At 42.8% G+C, this 21,089-nt stretch overlaps 2 protein-coding genes across 6 annotated transcripts in view; one reads left to right on the top strand and one right to left on the bottom strand.

The window, feature by feature from the left end:
* The first annotated feature begins 740 nt into the window (after positions 1-740).
* On the top strand, positions 741-2,517 carry LOC6619144 (actin-42A). Its single transcript, XM_002043348.2, has 2 exons — positions 741-857; positions 1,007-2,517. The coding sequence occupies exon 2, from the start codon at positions 1,029-1,031 to the stop codon at positions 2,157-2,159; it is 1,131 nt and encodes a 376-aa protein (XP_002043384.1). The 5' UTR covers positions 741-857; positions 1,007-1,028; the 3' UTR covers positions 2,160-2,517.
* A 3,418-nt stretch (positions 2,518-5,935) lies between these two features.
* LOC6619143 (tyrosine-protein kinase Src42A) overlaps positions 5,936-21,089 on the bottom strand; it is a 29,993-nt gene continuing 14,839 nt past the window's right edge. Inside the window, exons 2-11 of one of the 5 annotated variants that reach the window (XR_004361265.1) lie at positions 15,957-19,592; positions 8,785-8,906; positions 8,614-8,698; positions 8,470-8,548; positions 7,430-7,598; positions 7,209-7,367; positions 6,872-7,049; positions 6,644-6,810; positions 6,150-6,578; positions 5,936-5,975 (exon numbers count right to left, since the gene is read on the bottom strand). Coding sequence is in view for 4 of the 5 variants with exons in the window: in XM_032714466.1 (XP_032570357.1) it covers positions 6,370-6,578; positions 6,644-6,810; positions 6,872-7,049; positions 7,209-7,367; positions 7,430-7,598; positions 8,470-8,548; positions 8,614-8,698; positions 8,785-8,906; positions 15,957-19,558 (4,770 nt within the window). In the remaining variant the exon portion in view is untranslated. The other 4 variants (XM_032714466.1, XM_032714467.1, XM_002043347.2 and 1 more) reach the window with 4 other exon arrangements.

Raw genomic sequence — 21,089 nt, 5'->3', positions numbered from 1 at the left:
TTTTCTTTTCCTATGGGTAAGCACAACAAATTTCTATTTTAAAATATTTAATAAGAATTTTACACATGTATATCCATACTTATTTACGGGTTATTCCAGAAAATCCCCTCTTATAAAAATGGCTCAATCAATTTCAGGTGTTTAAAAAAAATTCAATAACAATTTTTAGTTACGTTGTCGCGTTAATAGCGCAATCGAGTTAGTTTTTAAACAGCCAATTATAAGAATAAGCAAGGTATTTTGTATATATAATTGTCAAAATCCAACTAAATTCATGTCCTGTTAATATAAAATTTATTTAATGTTGATTTCATGTAGGAACACAACACTTTTCGAAATATCTTCCTTAATATCTTAAAGAAAAATTTTTCACAACTTGTCAAAATGCTCTGTAAACGGTGAAATACATTTTGAATGATAGTGTTATACAGCGGTTCAGAACATGGATTTCCCTGTGGTGCAAGTACAGCATTTGGAGGTATTTTCAAAACCCTTTTGGGTGCATTTTCGGAACACTGCATAATTTTTAAATGCATTTTTCCAGGATTCTTGGCTCATGTGCAATTTGTTGGTAACGTCTCAGTATACCAATGAATACAAAATTTCAAAATAAGTCCGCGTGTTCCATACTTCACCGTTTCCAACTTGTCGACGAACATTTATTGTTGGTGTATACGTAAATGAGTCACTTCGGGATTGAAAAAGTCCATAATTTTATGCGTATATGGTCACACTACTTTTCAACCACTTTAACTCGAAAAAGTAGGCGTCGGTCAATTCAATCTTAAAGCGTCTGTCATTGTGCTAAGTGTGCGCAGCGGATAACTAGAAAATACTCCTACATATTTCCATAAAAGGTAAGACTCCTGCCCAACACTCTTTTCGTCTGTGCGGTCATTATTCCTTTGCTGGAAGGGGGCGGTCCTGTCTGCGTTCTTTTCTACGTTAGCCGCTGTCCTGTCTCCTTGTTTCTAGTGTACACATCCAGATTTCTTTTCACTTGCAGATCCAAATAGAAATTCTGCAAAATGTGTGACGAAGAGGTTGCAGCTTTAGTGGTCGACAACGGATCCGGCATGTGCAAAGCCGGCTTTGCCGGTGATGACGCACCGCGTGCCGTCTTTCCTTCGATTGTCGGCCGTCCACGTCACCAGGGCGTAATGGTAGGAATGGGACAGAAGGACTCTTATGTCGGCGATGAGGCACAGAGCAAACGTGGTATCCTTACCCTGAAGTACCCCATCGAGCACGGTATCGTGACTAACTGGGACGACATGGAGAAGATCTGGCATCACACTTTCTACAACGAGCTTCGTGTGGCCCCGGAGGAGCACCCAGTCTTGCTTACTGAGGCTCCTTTGAACCCCAAGGCTAATCGCGAGAAGATGACTCAGATTATGTTTGAAACCTTCAACACCCCGGCCATGTATGTTGCCATCCAGGCGGTGCTGTCTCTGTACGCCTCCGGCCGTACCACAGGTATCGTGTTGGACTCCGGCGACGGTGTCTCCCACACTGTGCCCATTTATGAGGGCTACGCCCTGCCGCACGCCATCCTCCGTTTGGATCTAGCCGGTCGCGATTTAACCGACTACCTGATGAAGATTCTTACTGAGCGCGGTTACAGCTTCACCACCACCGCCGAGCGTGAAATTGTGCGCGATATCAAGGAGAAGCTGTGCTACGTTGCCTTGGACTTCGAGCAGGAAATGGCCACTGCCGCTTCTAGCTCGTCCCTGGAGAAGTCGTACGAGTTGCCCGATGGACAGGTCATCACCATCGGAAATGAGCGATTCCGTTGCCCCGAGTCGCTGTTCCAGCCGTCGTTCCTCGGCATGGAGGCCTGTGGCATTCACGAGACCACCTACAACTCAATCATGAAGTGTGACGTCGACATCCGTAAGGATCTGTACGCCAACACTGTGCTGTCCGGTGGCACCACCATGTACCCAGGAATCGCTGACCGCATGCAGAAGGAAATCACTGCATTGGCTCCGTCCACCATGAAGATTAAGATTGTTGCCCCGCCAGAACGGAAGTACTCTGTTTGGATCGGCGGCTCCATCCTGGCTTCGCTGTCTACTTTCCAGCAGATGTGGATCTCGAAGCAGGAGTACGACGAGTCTGGCCCCTCCATTGTTCACCGCAAGTGCTTCTAAGCAGTAGTCGGGCTGGGCGTGGTCGTTCCTCATCGAACACACCCATTGCAGACGAAGGATGGGAGTCAGAAGTATTGGGCATGAGTACATTAATACCGGGAGCAGGCGCACAACACTTTCGCTCCTTCAGAAGAATGCATTCTATTCACTTTTATACATAATTGTACACGACGCATAAGCAAACCATATTGTGTTCTATTCGAAATTCAAGTTCATATAAGCATTTACAAAACTGATTCATGTTTGGCATTTCCATTACTTTCATGCATTCCTACATATGTATTAAAAGCAAACTTACCATACCACTAAAATACTTGTAACCGCTTCTTAATAATAAAGCGACGAAAAGAACTGAAAATTCCTTTTGTCTTATTCTTTTATTTTTTCCCCCCACCAAAAAGCTAGAATTTGGCTGGCATGAGTAAGAGGCGATCTGAGACCGTGTTATTCCGATGGCTATGTGCTCATTCCAGTGGCATGCAGTGGCGGAGGCGTCAGACAAAGCGCTAACCAATAAGGCATGCTGCAAGCTTCGGTTTGCAGGAAGTGCCTTGATAAGCCAGTTTATGGCCTGCGATTTCTGTCGAATCGGATATATGTACATATGAGCATAGGGTGTGATTCAGTTTGGACTCGCTCCGCTTATCACCCGACCCCACCCAGTCTTAGCGGTATTTTACGTTGATTGATTGCGAGTGAAGCAAGTGAAACGCCAAAAACAGCTGCATCAGCGTTACCTTATAAGGAAATAGTGTCGGAATACCGCACTCGCACTCGCACTGATCACTGCAAATCGAGACCAAAACAAAGCCACATTGTTGACTCACTCACGAATGTTCGGAGTAGTTTTCGTTGTCATCAATTGGCATTGTTTGCCCGATTTTGTTGATAGCTGGGGCCCGGCGCGCCCCATCCGATTATCAATTGGGGGATGAAACGCAGAGAAATACTTTTGGGGGATCCCTAGCAAATCTGCTGGTGATCTGGACAAACGCGTTGACCAAATTTAATGAACTGTAGCCAGAACGTAGATTAGTAAGCAGAGCGCCTGCGTCGATCGTCGATGTCCATATATGGAGGCCATCATAGACTTTAGTCTCTGCGGCAAATGCCTAACTAACTTTACTGCTGTAAACATTATATTCTGGGTTTCTACGTTGAAAGCTGGCTTTAAATAAAAGTATTTTCCAAAGCCATCGATAGAAAGATTACTATTTGTTCAATACAATTTCAATACTTTAAAAATAGAAATATTTTCACAAATTTCGATTTGTGACAGTTATCAACATTTTATGGAATGCGTCATATTACATACTTGGGTAATTTGTATGTTTTAATAGAGATAGCAAACTTAGTGAGGTCAGCAAACTATAACTAATAAAATCATCAGAGGTTAAAAAAAGTAGGTAAGAAAAGAAAATTTTCCCCGCCTGTGGTCCGAGTAAAAAACAAAATGATTATCAATTGCCAAATTAAATTTATGCAAGGATTTGCGTTAAAAATAACGTGACGGGACATTTTGCGGACTTTGTTTATTGTTTTCACTGTTTATTGTACGGAATCAAGTTTTTGTATTATTTTTTAAATATTTTTCTTATAAATCAACACTAAAACTGCAATCATAGAACATTTCCTCAAAAACTAAGTGTCTTCAAAACAAGCCTGTTGCGTTTTTTTTTTCAGCCCCTCCTTAATAGATAAAATAATGAGAAAACAAAGTTGAGTTTAAATTTAAAGAATTTTATATTTATAAATTATAAAGAAATTTATTTTCTTGGTTCTAAATGTACATGTTTTCGTATATGTATATGTTTGTTTAAGAATAAACTGCATATTATATTTTGCGGACTTTGTTTATTGTTTTCACTGTTTATTGTACGGAATCAAGTTTTTGTATTATTTTTTAAATATTTTTCTTATAAATCAACACTAAAACTGCAATCATAGAACATTTCCTCAAAAACTAAGTGTCTTCAAAACAAGCCTGTTGCGTTTTTTTTTTCAGCCCCTCCTTAATAGATAAAATAATGAGAAAACAAAGTTGAGTTTAAATTTAAAGAATTTTATATTTATAAATTATAAAGAAATTTATTTTCTTGGTTCTAAATGTACATGTTTTCGTATATGTATATGTTTGTTTAAGAATAAACTGCATATTATGTTAAGGTTACAAATTACAATTAAATTCTAAATAAGTAATTATATGGATTTAGCTATTGGGCACTGCAAAGTATCCAGTAGCTAGCATATATTTAATGATTGGCGTTTGTGTTGCTTTTCCTATTTGTGATAAAGCATATAATGTCGTTGATAATGTTAAGTGAGAATTGGAGTAAGACACGTACGTAATGAATTAACTAAAAGTGAAACATTTTTGTATATTTGTGTGCTGCAAATATCGTTCTCAGGTTGGCCTATCAACTAAAGAAAAGTTGGGAAGAGAAGTATGTTTCGGCATACTTCAATAATGAGGGTCTCGGCATATGAAGGTGTGACTATACGGTTGTATGTATATTTGTATATAAGTGATCATATATGTGTGTATACGCGTAAATATATGCTATATTTTTTTTTTTTTTTTTTTTTTTTTGGATATATTAATTTAAAACTGTCCTTCGCGGACAATCATTAAATTTGATGACTAAACTTAACGGTAGAGAATTAATTGATTACATAAATTGTTGCGAAACTATACAATAACTGTCGATATTGTATGTATGATGTATATAATAATGTATGTATATAATTTAATTTAATTTGCGTGTCTAATCCCAGAGAGGTCCAAAGGGTGTGATCGGTGCAGCCTCCTGGTGCGTTGACTGGTGTCCAGCAGGTCTTGTGCCAGGTTGTTTGGGTGGTCTTGAAGCCTCTGCATGTACTGCCTGCTGCTTTTCTTAATCTCATCCTTCACCCAGGGGAAGCTGAGGACCTCGTGTATAGTGGCATTATCGTGGAAAGGGTGAGCGTTTGTGACTGTGCGGAGCGTTTTGTTTTCGAATGTCTGGATAATGTTGATGTTACTTTTCGATGCAGTGCCCCACAGTTGAATGCCATACGTCCAGATTGGCCTTATGATCGCTTTGTAGATAAGGAGCTTAGTGGAAGTCGGTAGCTTAGATTGTCTGCCCATCAGCCAGTAGAATTCACGGACTCGGTTCTCCGCCTGTTTCCGCTTCTTTAGCAGGTGTGGTCTCCATGTAAGTCTCCTGTCCAGTGTAAAGCCAAGATAATTTGGATTGGCTACCTCTGGGATTGGGAACCCGTTGAAACTGACTGGTGGGCAAGTGCCGCGTCTAGTTGCGAAGGTGGTAGCGGTTGACTTGTCGCTGTTTACCGATATATTCCATCTCGTGTGCCACGTGTTCAGTAGATCTAGTTGCTCCTGCATAGTCTGGGAGGCCTCTGCTGGGGTATCTGCTGTTGTTAGGAACGCAGTATCATCGGCGTAAGTGGCTGCCATAATGTACTGGCTCGGTATCACCGGCAGGTCAGCCGAATACGCGTTGTAGAGGAGCGGACCGAGAACGCTTCCTTGGGGAACTCCTGCACGGGCTTCTTTGACGTCTGAGCGCGCTTCTCCACACCTGACGGCGAATCTTCTGCCCTCCAGGAACGATTTTAAGAACTTGAAATATGGCTGGGGCAGGCCGTTTTTGAGCTTTAGGAGGAGACCGGGGTGCCAAACACGATCAAAGGCTTGCTTAATGTCCAGCATTACTGCTAGGCAGTATTTCTTATTCTCAAAGGCGTCCAGGATATATTGCGCTACTCGGTGGCCTTGCTCTGGTGTCCCGTGGCGGCGCCTAAAGCTATATGCTATATGCGTTATATAAATAATAATACATTTGATATATTAATCGAAATATACGACAAGGATGTCAAAGCGTATTAATCCGACCAAGTGCCAATATGTTTGTCATAATAAACAAGAAAACGAATGTTCCAATGGAACGTCATTTGAAATTGCATTCCACCTCAGCAACTATTTACCTTAAATGCTAATAACATGAATCGTATCGGTACCTAGACAACCACAGCCAACGGGCACCAAACGGGGGCCCATAGACAAGTTGTGCAGCAGTAGAAAATCTATGCAAAACAAAATTAACTTAGTAAGAATTGTCCGTTCTGGGATGCCTGGCGATTATTTGCAGCTGTCTTAATTTTCGTCACGACTGCTGGCCACGTCCGTGACTTCGAAAAGCATTTATCAGTAGGCCTGCGCCTCTTTGTAGTCGCTCTGATCAGATGTATAGAAGTCTTCCAGTTTCCATTGTAGCGTCTCAAACGTGGGTCTGCGCATTGGGTCCTTGTGCCAACATTCCAGCATAATCTCATACAGGCGTGGCTCGCAGTTGGGAGGTTGCGGCATTCGATAGCCGTGCTCCACTTGCGTTAGCACCTCGGCGTTGGTCATGCCTAATCGAAACGATAAGCCGGATTCGATTACTAAGAGTTTGAGGCTAGTCAAAGGTGTGACTTACCTGGATATGGTATGCGTCCGTAGGTGACCAGTTCTGTGAGTAGAATGCCAAAGCTCCAAACATCCGATTTGATTGAGAATTTGCTGTAGTTAGCAGCCTCTGGAGCGGTCCATTTTATGGGAAACCTGGCGCCTACCCGGGCCTCGTATTCGTCCTCCTTGATGAGCCTGCACAGTGAAGATTTGCGTTATTGGGGCTAGTTATGACTTTTTAAAGCCGTGTCTTTACCTAGCCAAACCAAAGTCGGCGATTTTGACGATGTTTCCATCGCCTACCAGTACATTGCGCGCCGCTAGATCCCTGTGAATATAATTCTGGGACTCCAAGTAAGCCATGCCAGCAGCTATTTGCGCTGCCATATCAATCAGAGTTTGCATTTTGAGGCTACGACCCTTGCCTGCAATGGCTAAAAGATATTAAAAACAAAAATAAGCAATTGTCATGACATGATAAGCGAGCGGTTGGTTGGTTAACGTTGCGTGGCATGAAAAAAGGTGTTCAAAGTGTTTGGTTCATATTGTTTTTATGCAAAGCGTCTTATTAGGCTTCCTTCCTAGTGGCATACCTTGGAGATATTCCAACAGTGAACCGTGCTTCATTAACTCTGTGATAATATAGATAGGCTCCTCAACAGTGCAGACAGCGTACAACTGTATAAGCTTGGTGTGGCGCAGTTTCTTCATGATCTGGGCTTCCGCTAAGAAATCCTTGGGGTCCATTGTGCCTGAAATCCAGAGCAAAAGTGATGGAACCAATATTTAGGCTTTAGCTCGACTGCAGACTTACCAGATTTCAGAGTTTTAATGGCCACAGGTGTTGTGTTGTTCCACAGTCCCTCCCAGACATCGCCAAACTGTCCGGAGCCCAGTTTGCGCACGAATTTCAAAGATGTTCTGTCGATCTCCCACTGATCGCGAGTGCGGTGCGAAAGTCCCTCAGTTACAGGCTTCTCGATCTGCGTTACGATGGTTACATGGCGAACGAAAAAATCGGTAAGTAATTGCTTTGCACATTTTTAGGCGCAGTACTGCACAGCTTGGAGAAATGATTGTGCCAATTGAGTAATGATTGTGTAGCGTACATTTAGGCCTTATTTACAAAATAAAAGTATGGACTTTATTAGCTGGGACGGATGTGAGTTAATTGCAAGGCTTTCATTCTGGTTAATGTGCGAAACAGTCAGAGTTCAAAAGAATGAATCAGATTTATTCAGTATCTCAGTATGAATCTCTTTAATCGGGACATTAAGAGAACATTTAAGAGATTGCGCCTTGATATAAAAGTATATTGTTAAATTTAGTACTCGCTGAACTCTGACTGAACACACTTGTGGGTCACCTGAATTCGGCATTAAGTCGATTGTACTGTGATAGATCATGAAAGGTTAATTTAATTTGTTGTGAGGGTATTGATTGGCAGTGATAGAATAACTCTCGCTTTTAGTAGTATTGTGTTAATGGCTAAAAAACACACGCACATCTTAACGTCTTAGATAGAAATCCTACCTCAAAGACACCCGAAAAAGAATTTGTCTTTTTGTTTTGATTATATTTAAGATGGTTAGTAATTGTTTTGTATGGTTATTATTATACACACAATTTTGTGTTAATTAAAGAAACATGAAAGAAATACAAGGAAAATTTAAAACAGTTTTTTAGTATACAGGTGTTGGGCATTTCGAAATGAACAAACCAAGGCATAACAATGTCAAATGCAAATGTTGTCATCCCACGCATCCAAACATTTGGCGGCAAGTCGGATGTATAATGCGCGATTAAATCAAAGCAAACAATGGCTTTAAGGACCACATTTCCCTGTCGGCTTACCTGGACACACGGCTTGCAGAGGTTGACGCACAGGCCATCCGAGTCCTTCGAATAGTGTTCCACCAGCTCCTGAAGGGTTCTGTTTTCGGGTGGAACATAGTGTTACTACGACTCCGGATCGGCAGGCCCGATATAAACACTCACCTGAATGTCGTGCGCCTGGCGATGAAGAAGCCGCCTTCGTCCAATTGTCTGATGCGATAATGCTTAACCGTATCGCCATCGCGCACTGCAAAAACATTCGTACACCGCAGTATTAATTTTATGTAATATAATGCACATTAATGCTAATTGAATGCCTTGTTGGGCACGCACCTGATAGCGAGTAGTCGTTGTGACGGCTTTCGGAATCTCGAATTAAAAATGCACCGTGCTCGTTCTCTGGCAGTAGAAGTTTTTTCTCAGCCTCAATGCGTTTGATTTTGCGGAAGTACCAGCTGCAAGTAAAGCGAAAAAGCGGAGAAGGAAATTATTAAAATGCAGGCAAGTGTAACATATGCTAAAAAAAATACATTGATTTCTTTACTCATAAAATCGTTAACTTTATTAAGGAAACCGCTCTATCAAGGTTGCAATATTCGATTTCAGTTTCTCTCGCCCCAAAGGATTGACAAAGAGCTCGCGTGGGAGGCCTACAGATACTGTCAACATATAAGTGACTTTTACTATGTGTATTATTGATTGAGTACTAGATCTCAATCTAGCTGTACGAGCAACGAGTGAAAATACATGTTCATCATATAATTCAGCATTTACATTGACATTAACAAAGAAAATTAACTGTGTGTGGTTTCATGCTTTGCTCTTTAACTATTCTTCTTTATTTTCGTTGATGCGGCCGCTGGAGTTGGTCAATTAAAAGATGTGTGTGACGGGTATGTTACATAACAGTCCCATTCGCATTTTGACGTTCGTGACGAACGCGAGATAACGGATGACGATTAAAGCGTTACCAAATATGTGTAAGCAACTCGTTGTCGGGAATCATGGAGTAGAGATATGGGCATGCTACTATGTGGGTTAGATGTTCCCCAATTAAACGGGGCACAATATACGGCCCTGTACATACAAAAGGGTTTTGCCTTCATATGAGTCTTGATAAGTGAAAGTTGACTTGGGTAATGATCTATTAGAATGAACAAACGACAGATTTAAAAAACCAAATGATTTAGCAGAACTCCACCAAAAACTAATAAATCATAACCGCACTCCTCGACAAGAATAATATTTAAACATTTCATCAAAATTTAAACCAAATCAGACAGCGCAGAAGATCCATTTAGCAGTAAGCCAGGAGAACTGTACTCTTTTAAAATCCACCCTGGAATTGACCAAGTAGACAGCATCTGAAGTCGAGTCTTAGAGCGAGCCATTCAGATTGCGCAGACCGATTTAAAGGTATTCTTAACAGATCTTGTCCGTCGCAGTCAAAGTCCACGAATGAACGTACATTTTTAATTTTATGTTTGAATCTCAAAGAGGAGAGCTAACTGGTGTTCTTCTGATCGTGAGCACCATTTGACTTCCACCAGCATAATTATTATCGTCCGATGCAGCGATCACTTGCAACAAAGTTGTCTCACAATATGACAGTCCACAACACAACGCTTCGTCCGTTAAGGCTCCTCCTCAAGGAAAGGCGTGTTTGCATACGTTTTGATTGATGGACCATGGTCAGGCGCAAATGGGATGAATCCCCGCTAGCACGTGTCTATTTGGCCAATGAGCGTTTACTAGAAGTCATTAAATGGTATGCGACGCTGCTGATCAGCAAAGAGCCATTTCACAGAGACTCATCTGGCGTGGTCGACTTTGCCCGGTGTGCTTTGACCATTTATGTGCATGCACGACTTTCATAAATGTGCAACACGATTTAATTACTTACAAGACAAGTTGTCGACGGGAATGGTATCCTGCCGGAGCTGTTAGGAGCGGCTAATGCCGATGGCAAGCCGATCCAGTCGGATGAGATGCGCAGGTATCACACGATTCCCTCGATCGACATTTATCCCCACGAATACGGGTTGCCCTTTTAGCATGAATGTATGTATGAAAGGGATTTGGAATGCACAGTTCAATCTCTCTCGATTCAGTGAACCGACATGGTCATTTTGGTCGTTTTTCAAGTTTGTTCTAGAACAAGGTTTCACTTATATGTACACAGGCTGCAAACGCCAACTGCATAGAAATCAAACCAAACATGGCGCAGCATGCCAAAGCGAAAACTAAATGTCCAAGCCAAGTGCGCATGCGCAGCTTCCATAAGAGCTATGGTCCGTGGCTCGTCTTACAGCAAGTTGGAGCTATTTTTAAACACAGCCTGCATTTTTATTCGATTTTGTCTAAAAATATGTGCAACAACGCACGAGGCGTGGGGCATTTTCGTTTTTCCTACAATTTTTCTACGCCCCAACATGGCTTTGGGCCTTTTTTTTGGCCATGGGTAATGGAACAGCAATGGCAAGATGCATGTACGATCTTTGTCGTAACAAGTTTGGTTACTTTTAGACGGCGGTAACATTAATTGCACTTGGGCACATGCACCTTTGAGTTAAAATTAGATTAACTGGTGAATCGATCCACTATGTGCACGTTCCATACAGATGCCTATGGCCCATAGGGAGTTACGCGAAGTTGGCCCACGTGACAAACGTGGAGTTTACTTGATTTTGAGGCCCATTTAAGCCTGCTGGGCACTGTTTCTTGTAGCCGTTTCTATTTATTCGAACCAGGCGCACCTGTGCCGGGACTTACTTTGGCAGCTTAACTGGAATAAACAACGGTTTGGCCTGGTCAGCCGCTTTTTGTCGCTTTTGGTTGCTCTCCATACCTTAGTTTGGCGGTGCCCTAGTGAAATTCACTGAAACAGGTCATGACGGTTCGGTTCGGTTAGCGACGCCATGAGTATGAGTGGATGGGAGTTGATAGGATATACCCGGATTTGCGATGATCTCCAACATCATTTGGTTACAATGGAATAAGCTTTTTAGCTCTCCAAGCCATCTGACTATTTCCCGTATAGCTTTAACTCCATCTTAACCATCGCATATGAATTGGAGTACCAATTTTATTGGTCGCGCTGCTACGACTGCACTGCCACTTTCTCTATAATTGGCTGCTGAACACAAATACCCAATATCTGCTGAATATTTCCCATATTATTCAATTTTCCATCTAGATAATAAAATTTAATTATACTTGTAGATCTCATTTAATATTTTTCTAGAAATTGCTTTACAGACTTTCAAACGAACCTTCTGGTACATTAAAATATGGCCAAAATAGCGTCACTGAGGAAAGTGTTCATATAGTGACGATGGCGACTACTTCATATAAAGGAAGAAATGGTAATCCGCTGTGGTTGTCATAATGCGTAATCACAAATCAAAAGTTATTGTAAAATCTAAAGGAAAACTATACATCGGTTGAATCATTTTTTGTGAAATTTGCATGCTTCGTTTAAAAGCTATTCTGAAAACATGTGTGGGTAATTGTTTTAATGGAAAATTAATGTCGGGTTGTTTGATTGACTGAAAGTGTCCTGAAATTATTTTTTCGTATCTAGGGTGAAAACACCTACAAATCGCTATATTTTCTATTCTCATAACAGCTGATCCGCTAGGCATTTCAAAATGCTATGATTTTCAAATCTATTTTATCTAAATATCACAGATTAAAGCTAACTATCTCGTTTAGAGCAATGTTTATTGTTTAGGTAGCAATTGTTTAGGTAGAGTTGCTTGAAATAAAGAAAATATATTAATTGGCCCGAGAGTTTTGGACGTTTGTGGGTGTCGACGTTAGAAATAATTAAAACAATAAGTCAACGTTTTTAAGCATTGCTTAGGCTGGACTAAACTATTCCCGATTTGGGGCGAAACTACCCTCGATATGTTCAAGTGTTTTAACAACAAGAAAGAAAGCAAGTCAGCAAACAATTTAACAGTGATTTGTTTTATTCCATACGAGTAATAAATATTATATATATTAAATCAAAATTAAAAACAGCAAAAATGTTTGATCTCTAAGCAAGCTAGTGGATACACACAGGCATCTTTTCCTTTGTTTGAGCGCAAATATAAAATCACTGCCTCCTATCTATTGCCTAAAAAAAATGATTTCCGGTATACAAGCTTGCCAATGCAGCTACTGTTGTTAGCTATCCCAAGCCTTGGATACGCACTCGGCAATTGACAGTTGTGGACCACAAATGGGTTGGCATGTGTCTATTTTTAAAACCAAACCAAGCCAGGCCAATTCATGTTAAAGCGATTGGAGCCACACATAATTGTTGGACGGCGCCAATTGCAGTGAATTTCCAATGCAATTTCATAGCCGACGACGGAGCCAATCGGGACATGATGGTTAAATAAGCTCAAGCCGCAATGCATAGATCGAATAATAACAATGTGCCTGGTCAAATGCAGTTTTTCTTCTTGGCTGTGAAATGCGAGCTGCTGGACTGGGTTTCATTTAATTGAGCCAGACTTCGGTACGCAGCACTTGCTGCACAAACTCCAAATCAATGCAGACCACGAGCAGCTGGAAATGCAACCAGTTCGGTGCATCTAAAAATAAATATGCCTAGGCTTGGCTTGCCTGCCTCCTGGCGTTTGGTGGGGCCGGAGCAGTAGATTTGGTTTTCATGAGTAAATAATTTGGTAATGCTAGGCTTGACTTTCGAGGGGCTCTATAGTCGAGTCAATAAGTACTTTTCCAGAAACGTCCACGACGGCCATTGCCAATCCTTATAACAATGCGTTGAAAAAGTTGCAATTATTGATTTCCGGTCACGCTTCTGCTTTTTTATTACTATAAGGAATCTTTTGACACGCAAGAGTAATCCGAGATCGGTTGTCAAATTTGATAGAAATCAGAATCGTTTAGAACAGACTGCCATTGTATGTAACTTTTATCGCCCACAGTCCAATACGATTTGAATGTTCGTTCGAGACTTTTTACTGAGTAGCTTGTGACAAACCAGAACGCATGGGAACACGACACATTGAAATGGGTTCCGTTTGTCATTTCTGGGCAGGTCAAATAGAGGGTTCCGCTTCAGAGCATTCGGAAAAAAAATCATCCAAGCTTTCTTTGCGTATACTTAATATCAACCTGCACTCAAAAAATTAAAATGTATTATTGCATTTAATTTAATAGTAATGGTTGTGCGCATATTTAAATCACGAATATTTCTGATCAAAGTATAGGTAGATAGATAATTCATAATCATACATTGTAACTACAACTAAGTATACCCTGTATACTATATAATTCAGAGTGAATTTTGACAGCATTCTTAACTGAGATGACGCCTGCGCTAACATAAACCACGATCGTGAAGGTGATTGACTCTAGGTCGGCGGATAGGTAAGTATTTAAGCAATGGAGGCGAGCATAGCTCCCAGACACACCTAGTCTATTTTCTGTTGTTCTGGATACAGTTCCGGCAAAACACGCTATAATAACATTTAAGTATATACTTTGTTGGACGTACTTAGTTGTTGGTATTTGTCACTGCATGGAAACTGCACTTCATCAAGCAAGCTTCGAATGCGTTGTACTCCTAATGGTTTTTTAATTTGTGGGATATCCTATCACTCATACTCAACTGTAAAGTTGACAATGCCATTGAAACGACTGAAATTAGTCGGACTGACTTAAAGATGTCGCATTGCTATCGTAAATTTGTTACGCAAACAAATGCACGGAAACCCAATACGAAACAAGAGAAAACGGTGTAGTCGAGATATTGACCGTAGTACGACTAAAAATCTTAGGTAAGTACTCACTTCTAAGTAATTGAGTGGTTCTAACGATTGTTGGTGTATGTAAGATGATTTCTGCATTATATTTGCTACCTTTTAAACTAAAATTTAACTAAAGTCTTTCACTAACTGCATTAAACAAAAGTCGTAGAGCTGAATGTTCTTATATCTACATGTTTTGCACAGATAAAATAACTGCAGTGCAAAAAAAACAGAGATTAGTCGATTTCCTTAATTATCAGATACCCTCTACTAGGCAGCTTTGGGAGATAGAGTGGACAATTAGTTTTTACGAAAAACCAATGGAAATTGGCTTAATAAACTTTTTAAAAGTGTGGTCGTGACAGTTTTGGGCGATTTGTGGTGGTGATATCGTTCTGAATCAAACTAATGCTGTGTCGACGTCTTAATAATCAGCATGCTTTTAACTTTCTAGCTATTCCAGTTCCCGAAATCACAGCGTTCATACGAAAGGACATACTTTATTCTTCCTTCTACATGTTGCATACTTTTCAACGAATCTAGTCAACCCATTTCTGTAATATTAACCGGTATCATTACGTCTCACTTCATTTCAAAAGTTCCCCAGCTGTCTTATATATCTTTTGAACGTCATATTCGCAGGGAAAAGAGTTATAGTGAAGTAATTATAAATCCAGTTTAGCATTTTAAGTTCAAAACTAATGTAAGAAAACAATTCAACTTTTTGTGGCCCTAGAGCTTATTACTTTATTTAGGAATTCAGCTGATGTTTAGGAATTTTGCAGCTGCTCCAACAGTACAGTTTTGATTGGCAATCTGTCCCTAACTAGACTGCTAATAAGTTGGGTAGCCAGTATCAGACAACTGGTACTGGTTCTGGGGAAAATCAATCAACAACAAAGGTGACTAATGCCAATTGGAAAAAAACGTTTTGCCGTTGAAGTCGCATGAAAGCAAAATAGCTGTTATTATAGAGAAACCTAAACAAAGGCGAGCCAAAATCACTGGCTGGCAGTTTACTTCGCCCGAAACGGGAAGTTCGGATGTATAGAACACTGGGTTTATGGCCGAATGGCCAGATATGTGTGTCCTTCGCTAACCTCTCCTAGCCATCGACGCATGTCTATTTGTCAGTCTGTTTGAGTGTTGTAACCACATGTGGATTGCAAGTGAGTGGAGAAACGTTCGAGCACGTCCCAACGCTAGCGTTTTAGCCTGCTATATTTGGCTATCGAATGAACACCCGAACTTTTGAGAGGGCATTTACCGTTTTTTGGCCAAAGAAGTTCATTAAGCGACGAAAGTCGTGGCAGTTTGGCTTTTATTAAACGATAAGCAAACATTGTTCAACACATTTTTGAATGATTACCCTCCTTCGCTTAAAATGCTGCTCCGTGCCAAGTGGACGGGTGGGCGGTGGAGCCGGGATCGCACAAAGAGGAAGGTGCCATTTGTCTTGACTTTTGCTTTTGGCCTGTGCAAGTGCTTCAGTAGCCCGATTTGGTATGGCTCGGGCAGCACGTGTATTGGACATTGCTCAGACATTATTTCTGCTCGCATTGATATGCAAATACCAAACTTTGAACCAATTTGAAACGTTTTGGCCTTGAAGTGCCTTTGTTTCACGAATTTCTGTTGCAGTGGAAAATTTTGGCATAAGCAATGTGGGCGGTGGAAATTTCATCAATTTTTAGATTAACAAGAGATGTGTGGCTGTAGCTGCACAGTTAAACTTACGATTTTTCATTTAAAAATTCACCGCGCGTAAATTCTGATAGACGACGCGATTTGCCTTTCTTGGCCGTCGTCAATGATGTTTTTCCGAAGCACTTTGTTGTAGCTGGGCTTTGATCGATTACACTTAAGTGTGCACACGTATGAGAGCAGGAGGCGGAGCAGGCGGCGGGGAGCGAGCGGGACTTCTCTATGGCGGTCAGCGGAAGTTCCTCGGTTGCGGGGTGGCAGGTGCACTTAAGAGGAGTCTGGTTAGACCAGCGACGCAGTGGCTGCCGGCTAGTAGTCGGCGACCCTATTTGAAGGCAGTTGTCCAGAGAGTGCTTTTTGGCAAGTGGCGCTTGCTGGCGTTGCTGGAGGCAGCGGTGTTGCTTAAGGCTACGGCGCGGACGCGGAGGGGATGGCGACACCGCGGGCGAAATGGCTACCGAAAGTGAGATGGCGTCTAGTGAGCTAGACTTGGTCAACGCGTTGCGAGTGCACATCTGCTCCTCGCTGGCGCACTTCTCTTCTGGGTACTGACTGTGCTCCTTCTCAAGCCCCCGCTGCTGGGCTATAATGCGTGTGTAGAGCTCCTCAGAGTCTAGGGGCAACAACAGGTTGGTGACTCCGATGCGTCGCTTGGCCTGAGTGCGTTTTGGTTTGGTCTCCTCCTTACCAGTCGCTTCCTGCTGATCCTCGCCAGAGTTGCGACTATAGCTTAGGATGTTAGATAGACGGCGCATTTTGTTTGGCTTGTTAGATTTTGGGGCTCCTTTCTCCTGGACACTCTTTTCCGACTGATCCGTGGGCGGTATCTGGACGGGCTCTACCACCTGGCTGACCACGAAGCGCGTTGGCTTGGCCTGTGGTGGCTTGGTGTCCGGTTTACTTTTGGCATGACCCGCATCTATTTTCACGCCCTGCAGAATATCATAAATCGTTCCATATTTGTGAGGATTGATGGTGGAGACAGTGGCCGAAGTCGCGGAGCCGAGTGTGCGTTTTTCACGTTCCCGCCTCTGAACGATGTCATAGATGATGTCGCCCGAGGATCGCCCTCCCTCCAGAATGGAGCTGAGGCTTTTACGTTGCCACGGATCGCTGCTTTGCGAGGTCTTGCGGTGAAGAATCTCATATATGGTGCCATAGGTCATGTATTTGTCGTATTTTTGGTAGATGTCATTTTTGCGCTGGATGATATCGTAGATAGTACCGTAGACCAGTTTATCGTAGATCTTGAAATTGCGACGATAGTAGGAGCTAGAGTTGTCGCTGGTGTTGCTCCTGTGAAGCGGAAGCTTGCCATAGACCGTCAGCTGTTGCTCCTGTGAAGGCTTCATTGGATCACGAGCACAGTTCTCCTTGTCAGTCTTTTGTTCTTTGGTCGAATGCCGGTGCGGCAAAAAGTAGCTGGCAAAGCTTTTACGCTGCCGCGAGTTTTGGCGTTTAATCGGCGATGTTGCCGCTGCTGTTGCGGTTGTGGGTGTGACCGCAGCCGAGACGGGAGGCTGGGTGTTCGGGCATTCCAGCGGCTCAATTTCGTTAACCAGTCGCTTAAATTCCTCGTATGAAGTGCGACGTTTGTGCGCCTTGGCTCGCTCCTTGGCCGCAAATTGATGATCGAGAATCTGCGATAGAAAATCGGAATTCTTTCGCATCGCCTCTGTGGTGGAGCTGCTCACTAAAGTTTTTGCTGTTGCGGTTTTTTCTGTTGTCAGATCGACTTCGGCAGCAGCGCCTTTTTCACCATCGCTGTTACCGTCGCCGGTATCCATTTCATCAGTGCTGGCGGCAAACTCGTTTGCGCAATCCGGTTTGCCCCTTACACCCCGGCTGCCTATATTTTCTTGTTCTGAAATGGAGGAAAGTGGGATCACAGTGCTGCTGGCTGTTGTTGCGTCATCCGCTGGTGCTACCACCGGCGGTGGCACGGTAACTGATTTGGATGCTTCCGCGGCGGGTTCAATAAACATTGCTTTGAATTCCTCGTAGGATTTTCGGCGATTTCGTGACTGCGTCAGACATTCCTTGTAGTTCCGTCGGTCAATTTTCTCGCCGATCGCCGACGATGTTGCAGCTTCGCCTAAAGGTGCTGCTGCTTCGCCTAAAGGTGGTGTTGATTCGCCTAATAGTGTTGCTGCCGCCGCTGCCGCCAGGGCATCCAATTTGTTCTGCATCTCCATGAAACCAGAGTCCATGGAACTGAGGGTGCTGGTAGAATCAAAGCTGGTTTTGCGGCTTGAATTGTTGCTTCCGGTTATGCAGGGCTTGGCCGGAGTGGCCGGCGGAGTCTCCACCAGTGTGTTCTCTTCATTTGGGGCGCACAGAAGATCCACTGCACTTCCGGCCTGGTGGCTTACATCCCCCGCCTCAGCACACACCTGCGCCTGGTCGTCGTCAAAGCTGATCAGATCGCGTCCGTCTGCAGGATGTGAAGACGGCTCCTCAAGCACGACGGCTAGCATAGCTGAGGTTGGGACCTCCACAGTCTTTGTAATGCTCTCTAATTCACGATTTTTACTAACAACAGCGTAGAGAGGTAGAACTGTTGCTGCCGGTTTCGCGAGTGCTGTTTCTGTCAACGATGTAGATCTCGCCGTAGTCGGTAATAAACTAAACGCTTCACTGCCGACGATCGGTCTATTCGCTGGGGTGGGTTTGGAATTTGGATTCGAGCTCGGACTTGGAATCGGAATTGATGACACCTCTCGGCCTCCGCCCACAAGGCAAGCTGGGGCCCCCCCAGCTATTGCTAGTGCTCCTGTTGCTGTAGTAGCTGGCATGTAAGTGCTGCGATTATGAAAGATTTTAACACTGTGCATGGGTAATTTGTGATGGCGTTGGGTGCGATTACGTGCGATACCCATGGAAACGGTGCCATGCTGCCTCTGTCTCTGCTGTCGACGGGCGTACTTGCTGGCGATGCTGCTGACAGGATCCAGTTGCAGCTGCCATGTAGCTGGATCGTTGACCGTCTCGAAGTCGCGGTTTCTACCACTGGCGTTGCCACTTCCACTGCTGCATGTCCTTAAATAGCGCTGCAGGCGACGTCCAGCGCAAGTGAGTCCGGTACGCTGTTCGTTCATGCACTTGGCGCAGCACAGGAACTCGTACAAAATCTCTCCTGGCGCCCCACCCTCAGCCAGTTCTACACTGGGTTCAACATCTGGGCTGGCTTCAGGGGTGGACGAGTATTTGGGATCGAGCAGGAACTCCAGTTGAGCGGCGGCGGCTGCAATCGATTGTACGGACGAGTCAAGCCCTCCGTTTACTACACCTGCTTGCCTCGATCCATCTGCCTTGCTGACGGGCATCAGGATATAGGTGTTCTTGGAATTCTTTGGTTGAGCCAATGTACTGGGCTCACCAGGACTATTAGAGGTGTTTGACTCCTGCTCCACGATCGAGCTTTCAATGCTAAGCCCAGTATCCAGCAGAGTAAAGGTACCGTCCGAGGGGAGGATGAGGCGACCCTCAGCGGCGGCATTTACCAGCTCCCGGAGGGCATGGACCTGTTTCTTGGTCACATTTCCTTGCAGCTGAATTCCGTGCAAGGCGAAGGCGGTGGGCTTATTGTTCACCGAGTTGGGATCGGTGCACCACACCACGGGCATGGCCGTCATGATGGCTCCTTGTACAGATTAATGCGTATAGCGGCTGTTAGGAAAGAAAACGGTTGAGTACTTGGTAATTGGAGAGATTTAATTTCTTTCTTGGGATTTCTTTACTGTTTTTGTGCTTCGCTGATGGGAACATCTGAGATTTTTTGAGCTTGAGTTTCGTTTATACTGACTTTTGATGTATAACGAAGAATGTTGTGTGACCAAAGTATTTATGTAAATAAGAAAAGTTATTCGTTGTGCTGAAGGTAGCCTTGAATTTGATTATGAGAGGATTGGTAAGGAAAAAATGTAACATATTTAAATTCTTTGCGGCGTGGACATGAAAAGCAGTCAAGCCGTTAGAAATGTTTTGTGATTTGAATGCGATGGAATTAGAGCGGATTGCCGATCACGTATAATTTGTGGAATGCTTAATAAAAACACGCAAGAACTAAACGTGATAAACATACCCAAAATCGAACCAAAAAGTAGTCTTCATTAAGTGCTGAAGTGTACTTGTCCTTCAGAAATTGCAATGATTACACAATTGAAGAAAAATAAACGAACAAATAACAATATCTCCATTTTATACCCAAGTATCACCTAATAAAATATCTTGTCGGTGTTAGCAACCAGTTTTTGGATCCCATTTATTAGCTTAGAACGTGTAACGTCGAAAAAATCTTCCATTGCGTATATACTGTATGCAGCATGCGATGGAATTGGTCGCCAGATCACGCGGTTATTTACTTGGTGGCCCTTGCGAGATTGTGAGCAGTGTCTGAAGCTGTCTTTCGGCTGATCATTTAGTTTTAGCTATTTGTATGCACAACAAAGATAATATTGTCCACCTCACCCTTAAGGTCGACTCTCTTTTCTGACTTAAAAGTTACGCTCGAAGGGAAGGCAACAGATTGATGCTGTGCCGACAAAATGAACTCTTGAGACAGAGTGGTCAAGTCATCGATTCGAACCAATGGAACTCATGATGCTGGACATCGTGCAGACAAATCACTTTCGATCTTGCTATCTACAAGTGCGCTTTTTCTAAATTGTAGGTATATTGTCGCAATACTGTCAGAATGCGAAAATGTCAATGCCAACAGATAAACGCAAAACAAACTGAGGAAAAAGCTACTTCAAGTGATTCTACAACCAGATATCTTAAAGTAGCAAAGTTTTTGCCAGTATTAAGTAAAGTAAGACGACTTTTTCTTAGCTGAACTTAAAACAGGCATCAAGCATTGGGGTTTACTATATAAACCCATGGCGTACTAATTTTCCGTATCCATATGTGTGCATGTATATTCTTAATCATCACCTTTACTCTGTGAACTTTAATCTCATTTCTCATGATTCGTATACTTTCAAAAATTTGTTGGATATATACAAAATTTATCTTCTTTGAAGATAAATTGCCTTCGAATAAATGTCAAGGCAACAAAAACTATAAGCGCAGCAGATTTAAGATGCAGATTCTTTTGATACCTGCTAAGTAAAAGTTTATTTTGAATGGTACGTATGCCCATACCAAAAAACATTAAAGATTTTC

Source organism: Drosophila sechellia, chromosome 2R (genome assembly GCF_004382195.2).
Source record: "Drosophila sechellia strain sech25 chromosome 2R, ASM438219v1, whole genome shotgun sequence".
Lineage (NCBI taxonomy): Eukaryota > Metazoa > Arthropoda > Insecta > Diptera > Drosophilidae > Drosophila > Drosophila sechellia.
This window is presented reverse-complemented; position numbering and strand designations above follow the sequence as displayed.